The 8472-nt window shown below is 52.8% G+C and overlaps 1 protein-coding gene across 2 annotated transcripts in view; it reads right to left on the bottom strand.

Moving 5' to 3' along the window:
* Nucleotides 1-2481: 2481 nt before the first annotated feature.
* LOC142660458 (calcitonin-like) overlaps nucleotides 2482-8472 on the bottom strand; it is a 30388-nt gene continuing 24397 nt past the window's right edge. For both annotated transcript variants that reach the window (XM_075837075.1, XM_075837076.1), the window contains one exon: nucleotides 2482-2940. In XM_075837075.1, the coding sequence (XP_075693190.1) occupies nucleotides 2739-2940 (202 nt within the window). In that variant the 3' untranslated portion in view covers nucleotides 2482-2738. The remainder of the gene's footprint in view (nucleotides 2941-8472) is intronic.

Raw genomic sequence — 8472 nt, 5'->3', positions numbered from 1 at the left:
TTATTAAATATTGCAAATGGCGTTAAACACAGTCGGTAACCTCTACTGTTGTCGAAAATGGTCATCAATGTGTCTGATATTCTAGTATAATATTGTGTATTGCATTATTTTATTTGACATTATATTATATTGCATTATATACTATTTTATATTATAGCATATTACATTTTACAGGAGTCCATATTTGCTCTAGAAAGCTCCTAGGACTGATCCCCCACAGTTGGAGCAGCCTGTGAGACAATTACCATATTCCTGATGTCACTGCTGAGTTTAGATGTGGAGGCTTCGTCTTCTCCTGCCAAATGCTTTAGATCCGACATTGGTGGGCACAAAGTTACTCTTCACCATTCCCCCAGACCTGCTCAGGAAGTCGGCCAGGCGGTGGGTGACGCAGGTCGCTGTATTGCACGCTCTCTTCTGCGCGGTCACGCTGCTGCTGGAGTAAAAAAAACACAACAAAATGACTGTCAGTGATATAGAGAAAATATCGGAGCCTCAGTAGCAATAATGGAAGTCGAGGGGCCACGTCTAAAATATCATGAATCCGTGTAGCAGCTTGTGATGTGCAGCTACACGTCCAGGACATTCTGAGACTTGTAGTTCCTCGGCCACTGGCAAGACACGAGCGCCGAACTCCAGATATCAATCACCCCTGTTCCTCTACTGTACAGATCATTATTCCTCCGTCCGCCCCAGATCACAAGATTCCTCATTCCATATTATTTAACGGGTCAAACGATTTGCTGATTATTTTATTCATCTCAGTGAAATCGCAAAAAACATCAAATCGATTCACCCAATGGCAGAAATTGTGAAATTAGCGAAGTTTAAATCAGGCACGTGGATCTGGCGTATTACCACAAGACAAAATATTACAGTCGACCAAATCGAAACTGTTACGTCAATCAGCCAAAATCATCAGAAATCCTAAAGATGTCGGATCGTTCACGTTGGACTGACGTCACTAGGACAGGCGTGAGACGTCTCCGAGATTTCTTATCTGATATTGACCACTGGACAGAACCCGGGATTAAAGAAATATTCGCAGATTTATAAAATGCACCAAATTATAGCGAAAATCAAGATACAAAATCTGTAACCAAATGTATCAACGCCATAGACTGTAACATTGTATCTGTAGAACGTCCCCTCCCCCCCCCCGTCACAATGTACAATGTATCAACACCATAGACTGTAACATTGTATCTGTAGAACGTCCCCTCCCCCCCCCCCGTCACAATGTACAATGTATCAACACCATAGACTGTAACATTGTATCTGTAGAACGTCCCCTCCCCCCCCCGTCACAATGTACAATGTATCAACACCATAGACTGTAACATTGTATCTGTATAACGTCCCCTCCCCCCGTCACAATGTATCAACGCCATAGACTGTAACATTGTATCTGTAGAACGTCCCCTCCCCCCCCCCCCCGTCACAATGTATCAACGCCATAGACTGTAACATTGTATCTGTAGAACGTCCCCTCCCCCCCGTCACAATGTACAATGTATCAACGCCATAGACTGTAACATTGTATCTGTAGAACGTCCCCCTCCCCCCGTCACAATGTACAATGTATCAACGCCATAGACTGTAACATTGTATCTGTAGAACGTCCCCCTCCCCCCGTCACAGTGTACAATGTATCAACGCCATAGACTGTAACATTGTATCTGTAGAACGTCCCCCTCCCCCGTCACAATGTACAATGTATCAACGCCATAGACTGTAACATTGTATCTGTATAACGTCCCCCTCCCCCGTCACAATGTACAATGTATCAACGCCATAGACTGTAACATTGTATCTGTAGAACGTCCCCCTCCCCCGTCACAATGTACAATGTATCAACACCATAGACTGTAACATTGTATCTGTATAACGTCCCCTCCCCCCGTCACAATGTATCAACGCCATAGACTGTAACATTGTATCTGTAGAACGTCCCCTCCCCCCCCCCGTCACAATGTACAATGTATCAACGCCATAGACTGTAACATTGTATCTGTAGAACGTCCCCTCCCCCCCCCCGTCACAATGTACAATGTATCAACGCCATAGACTGTAACATTGTATCTGTAGAACGTCCCCCTCCCCCGTCACAATGTACAATGTATCAACACCATAGACTGTAACATTGTATCTGTAGAACGTCCCCTCCCCCCCCCCCCCCGTCACAATGTACAATGTATCAACGCCATAGACTGTAACATTGTATCTGTAGAACGTCCCCTCCCCCCCGTCACAATGTACAATGTATCAAGAATTGAAAGTGTCTCTTACCTTCACGGATTAGTTTGTTACCTGCGTTGTTTTCACCGCAGTTGTTTTTTAATCTTTCTACCCCTCCCCCACCCTGAGCTGTCACTGATGGAGCTGTCAGCTGTCAGACTGAGGACATTGTGGGCGACAGAGCTGACCATCTCTCACTGATATTATAATAAATAATATTAAACCACGATACTTGTCCTTGTAGAAAAATAGGTTTATTAACTAAGTGCATGACCAGGCGGATGAGAGAACTTTATTTGTACATAAGCAGCAATGAAAGGGACAAATGCTTTTTTTTCTCCATTTCTGTGAGGATGCAGCGTGCGCTCATGTTGTGGGGGTTCAGGGGCTCCTCTATCTAACTTGCTCTACTAATATACGAGAGGTTTGTTGTGCGCTCCGCGTCCAGCTGAGGGTGACCCTGTCCCGTGCACATTAACTCCGCATGCATCATCAGCGTCCTAGTTATTAATATCAAACTGCTCGCCATAGTTTGCGTAATGTTCATTGTCCATGGCGGCCAGGACGCTTCTCTTCTTGCCGGGCGTGCCGGCCCCGACATCGGTGCGAGGATAAGAGTTTAATTTGTGCAAATCCTGAGAGAGTTTCCACAGCGTGCAAGTACTCAGGCCCGAGCAACGTTTAGACACGGGTCTATCCAAGCTGCAGGGAAACAGAAAGAAGAGACATGCCAAAAACACGGCCAAACTCAAGTCAGAAGACACATGCGCCTCATGCAGCTCATCTCCGCATTCACATATCATATCATGCCGCCAACCGGAGCGGGCAGAAGTGACAGCTGCGATACCATGCTGAGCACGGGGTACAGTCCTAGCTGCAGTAAGGGGGTGCAGGCATGCTGAGTGTTGGGTGGCGGACATGGGGTACAGTCCTAGCTGCAGTAAGGGGGTGCAGGCATGCTGAGTGTTGGGTGGCGGACATGGGGTACAGTCCTAACTGTAGTAAGGGGGTGCAGGCATGCTGAGTGTTGGGTGGCGGACATGGGGTACAGTCCTAGCTGCAGTAAGGGGGTGCAGGCATGCTGAGTGTTGGGTGGCGGACATGGGGTACAGTCCTAACTGTAGTAAGGGGGTGCAGGCATGCTGAGTGTTGGGTGGCGGACATGGGGTACAGTCCTAGCTGCAGTAAGGGGGTGCAGGCATGCTGAGTGTTGGGTGGCGGACATGGGGTACAGTCATAGCTGCAGTAAGGGGGTGCAGGCATGCTGAGTGGTGAGTGCTGGACATGGGGTACAGTCCTAGCTGCAGTAAGGGGGTGCAGGCATGCTGAGTGTTGGGTGGCGGACATGGGGTACAGTCCTAGCTGCAGTAAGGGGGTGCAGGCATGCTGAGTGTTGGGTGGCGGACATGGGGTACAGTCCTAGCTGCAGTAAGGGGGTGCAGGCATGCTGAGTGTTGGGTGGCGGACATGGGGTACAGTCCTAACTGTAGTAAGGGGGTGCAGGCATGCTGAGTGTTGGGTGGCGGACATGGGGTACAGTCCTAGCTGCAGTAAGGGGGTGCAGGCATGCTGAGTGTTGGGTGGCGGACATGGGGTACAGTCCTAGCTGCAGTAAGGGGGTGCAGGTGTGCTGAGTGGCGGACACGGGGTAGAGTCCTAGCTGCAGTAAGGGGGTGCAGGCATGCTGAGTGCTGAGTGGCGGACATGGGTTACAGTCCTAGCTGCAGTAAGGGGGTGCAGGAATGCTGAGTGTTGGGTGGCGGACATGGGGTACAGTCCTAGCTGCAGTAAGGGGGTGCAGGCATGCTGAGTGTTGGGTGGCAGACATGGGGTACAGTCCTAGCTGCAGTAAGGGGGTGCAGGCATGCTGAGTGTTGGGTGGCGGACATGGGGTACAGTCCTAGCTGCAGTAAGGGGGTGCAGGCATGCTGAGTGTTGGGTGGCGGACATGGGGTACAGTCCTAGCTGCAGTAAGGGGGTGCAGGCATGCTGAGTGCTGAGTGGCGGACATGGGGTACAGTCCTAGCTGCAGTAAGGGGGTGCAGGCATGCTGAGTGTTGGGTGGCGGACATGGGGTACAGTCCTAGCTGCAGTAAGGGGGTGCAGGCATGCTGAGTGTTGGGTGGCGGACATGGGGTACAGTCCTAGCTGCAGTAAGGGGGTGCAGGCATGCTGAGTGGTGAGTGCTGGACATGGGGTACAGTCCTAGCTGCAGTAAGGGGGTGCAGGCATGCTGAGTGTTGGGTGGCGGACATGGGGTACAGTCCTAGCTGCAGTAAGGGGGTGCAGGCATGCTGAGTGTTGGGTGGCGGACATGGGGTACAGTCCTAGCTGCAGTAAGGGGGTGCAGGCATGCTGAGTGTTGGGTGGCGGACATGGGGTACAGTCCTAACTGTAGTAAGGGGGTGCAGGCATGCTGAGTGTTGGGTGGCGGACATGGGGTACAGTCCTAGCTGCAGTAAGGGGGTGCAGGTGTGCTGAGTGGCGGACACGGGGTAGAGTCCTAGCTGCAGTAAGGGGGTGCAGGCATGCTGAGTGCTGAGTGGCGGACATGGGGTACAGTCCTAGCTGCAGTAAGGGGGTGCAGGAATGCTGAGTGTTGGGTGGCGGACATGGGGTACAGTCCTAGCTGCAGTAAGGGGGTGCAGGCATGCTGAGTGTTGGGTGGCAGACATGGGGTACAGTCCTAGCTGCAGTAAGGGGGTGCAGGCATGCTGAGTGTTGGGTGGCGGACATGGGGTACAGTCCTAGCTGCAGTAAGGGGGTGCAGGCATGCTGAGTGTTGGGTGGCGGACATGGAGTACAGTCCTAGCTGCAGTAAGGGGGTGCAGGCATGCTGAGTGCTGAGTGGCGGACATGGGGTACAGTCCTAGCTGCAGTAAGGGGGTGCAGGCATGCTGAGTGTTGGGTGGCGGACATGGGGTACAGTCCTAGCTGCAGTAAGGGGGTGCAGGCATGCTGAGTGTTGGGTGGCGGACATGGGGTACAGTCCTAGCTGCAGTAAGGGGGTGCAGGCATGCTGAGTGGTGAGTGGTGGACATGGGGTACAGTCCTAGCTGCAGTAAGGGGGTGCAGGAATGCTGAGTGTTGGGTGGCGGACATGGGGTACAGTCCTAGCTGCAGTAAGGGGGTGCAGGCATGCTGAGTGTTGGGTGGCGGACATGGGGTACAGTCCTAGCTGCAGTAAGGGGGTGCAGGCATGCTGAGTGGTGAGTGGTGGACATGGGGTACAGTCCTAGCTGCATTAAGGGGGTGCAGGCATGCTGAGTGTTGGGTGGCGGACATGGGGTACAGTCCTAGCTGCAGTAAGGGGGTGCAGGAATGCTGAGTGTTGGGTGGCGGACATGGGGTACAGTCCTAGCTGCAGTAAGGGGGTGCAGGAATGCTGAGTGTTGGGTGGCGGACATGGGGTACAGTCCTAGCTGCAGTAAGGGGGTGCAGGCATGCTGAGTGTTGGGTGGCGGACATGGGGTACAGTCCTAGCTGCAGTAAGGGGGTGCAGGCATGCTGAGTGCTGAGTGGCGGACACGGGGTACAGTCCTAGCTGCAGTAAGGGGGTGCAGGCATGCTGAGTGCTGAGTGGCGGACATGGGGTACAGTCCTAGCTGCAGTAAGGGGGTGCAGGCATGCTGAGTGCTGAGTGGCGGACATAGGGTACAGTCCTAGCTGCAGTAAGGGGGTGCAGGCATGCTGAGTGTTGGGTGGCGGACATGGGGTACAGTCCTAGCTGCAGTAAGGGGGTGCAGACATGCAGAGTGCTGAGTGGTGGACACGGGGTACAGTCCTAGCTGCAGTAAGGGGGTGCAGGTGTGCTGAGTGCTGAGTGGCGGACATGGGGTACAGTCCTAGCTGCAGTACGGGGTGCAGGCATGCTGAGTGCTGAGTGGCAGACACGGGGTACAGTCCTAGCTGCAGTAAGGGGGTGCAGGCGTGCTGAGTGTTGGGTGGCGGACATGGGGTACAGTCCTAGCTGCAGTAAGGGGGTGCAGACATGCAGAGTGCTGAGTGGTGGACACGGGTACAGTCCTAGCTGCAGTAAGGGGGTGCAGGTGTGCTGAGTGCTGAGTGGCGGACATGGGGTACAGTCCTAGCTGCAGTACGGGGTGCAGGCATGCTGAGTGCTGAGTGGCAGACATGGGGTACAGTCCTAGCTGCAGTAAGGGGGTGCAGGCGTGCTGAGTGGCGGACACGGGGTACAGTCCTAGCTGCAGTAAGGGGGTGCAGGCATGCTGAGTGGTGGACACGGGGTACAGTCCTAGCTGCAGTAAGGGGGTGCAGGTGTGCTGAGTGGTGAGTGGCGGACACGGGGTACAGTCCTAGCTGCAGTAAGGGGGTGCAGGCGTGCTGAGTGGCGGACACGGGGCACAGTCCTAGCTGCAGTAAGGGGGTGCAGGCGTGCTGAGTGGCGGACACGGGGTACAGTCCTAGCTGCAGTAAGGGGGTGCAGGCATGCTGAGTGGTGAGTGGCGGACACGGGGTACAGTCCTAGCTGCAGTACGGGGGTGCAGGCATGCTGAGATCATGCTGTAGTAGCGGCGGTTATTACAATGCAGTCCATGCGCTGCTATTGATCTCTCAGCTCGGAGGATGATGTCATCGCTGAGTGCTTTATGTGAACGCCCAGTTATATATTAATCCTCTTACTGCAGACAAAGCAGCTGTCATTACACCACATGCCTTTAGTAGGGGGGGAGCATGCGGGACTGTGACTGAGGGCACCCCCAGACCCTGGACTCCTCTCCTCTGCCATCCATAATACTGTACCTCACTCTTATCATTTATCCTGAAGACCCCCATGGTGTCTCCGGAGGGTCATTCCTCCTCTTTATGACTAATGGAAACAGACACTAGTGCGGACACCTGTGGCAGTGAAAGAGTTAGGACCTCTGATGGGCAGCAGGATGATGAGGGTGATGGTTAATAATAATAACAGCAGTCAGGACATGGGTGCGGGGTCGGGACAGAACAGGTAAGTCGTCTGTGAGTGACAATGATCGCCCAGAACTGTGATGACCACGTACTCCCTGTCTATAATCCAATCACTGTTGTATACTGCCCCCTATATGTGGGACCGGACACAGAGATGTGCTCTACCCCCCCCCCCCCCCCTCTGTGCTGTGTAGCGACCGTTCTATGTAGAGTATATTAGTGTGCACTGCACTGTACCTCACCTCTTACAATCAGGAACCTGCCCATTAGTCAAGTACTCTGTGCTGTGCACCCCACATATAGAAGCTGCAGTCTACTCTGTGCTGTGCACCCCACATATAGAAGCTGCAGTCTACTCTGTGCTGTGCACTCTACATATAGAAGCTGCAGTCTACTCTGTGCTGTGCACCCCACATATAGAAGCTGCAGTCTACTCTGTGCTGTGCACCCCACATATAGAAGCTGCAGTCTACTCTGTGCTGTGCACCCCACATATAGAAGCTGCAGTCTACTCTGTGCTGTGCACCCTCCATATAGAAGCTGCAGTCTACTCTGTGCTGTGCACTCTACATATAGAAGCTGCAGTCTACTCTGTGCTGTGCACCCTACATATAGAAGCTGCAGTCTACTCTGTGCTGTGCACCCCACATATAGAAGCTGCAGTCTACTCTGTGCTGTGCACTCTACATATAGAAGCTGCAGTCTACTCTGTGCTGTGCACCCCACATATAGAAGCTGCAGTCTACTCTGTGCTGTGCACCCCACATATAGAAGCTGCAGTCTACTCTGTGCTATGCACCCCACATATAGAAGCTGCAGTCTACTCTGTGCTGTGCATCCCACATATAGAAGCTGCAGTCTACTCTGTGCTGTGCACCCCACATATAGAAGCTGCAGTCTACTCTGTGCTGTGCACCCCACATATAGAAGCTGCAGTCTACTCTGTGCTGTGCACCCTCCATATAGAAGCTGCAGTCTACTCTGTGCTGTGCACTCTACATATAGAAGCTGCAGTCTACTCTGTGCTGTGCACCCTACATATAGAAGCTGCAGTCTACTCTGTGCTGTGCACCCCACATATAGAAGCTGCAGTCTACTCTGTGCTGTGCACTCTACATATAGAAGCTGCAGTCTACTCTGTGCTGTACACCCCTACATATAGAAGCTGCAGTCTACTCTGTGCTGTGCACTCTACATATAGAAGCTGCAGTCTACTCTGTGCTGTGCACCCCACATATAGAAGCTGCAGTCTACTCTGTGCTGTGCACTCTACATATAGAAGCTGCAGTCTACTCTGTGCTGTGC

The sequence above is a fragment of the Rhinoderma darwinii genome, chromosome 9 (assembly GCF_050947455.1).
Source record: "Rhinoderma darwinii isolate aRhiDar2 chromosome 9, aRhiDar2.hap1, whole genome shotgun sequence".
In the NCBI taxonomy this organism is placed as follows: domain Eukaryota; kingdom Metazoa; phylum Chordata; class Amphibia; order Anura; family Rhinodermatidae; genus Rhinoderma; species Rhinoderma darwinii.
This window is presented reverse-complemented; position numbering and strand designations above follow the sequence as displayed.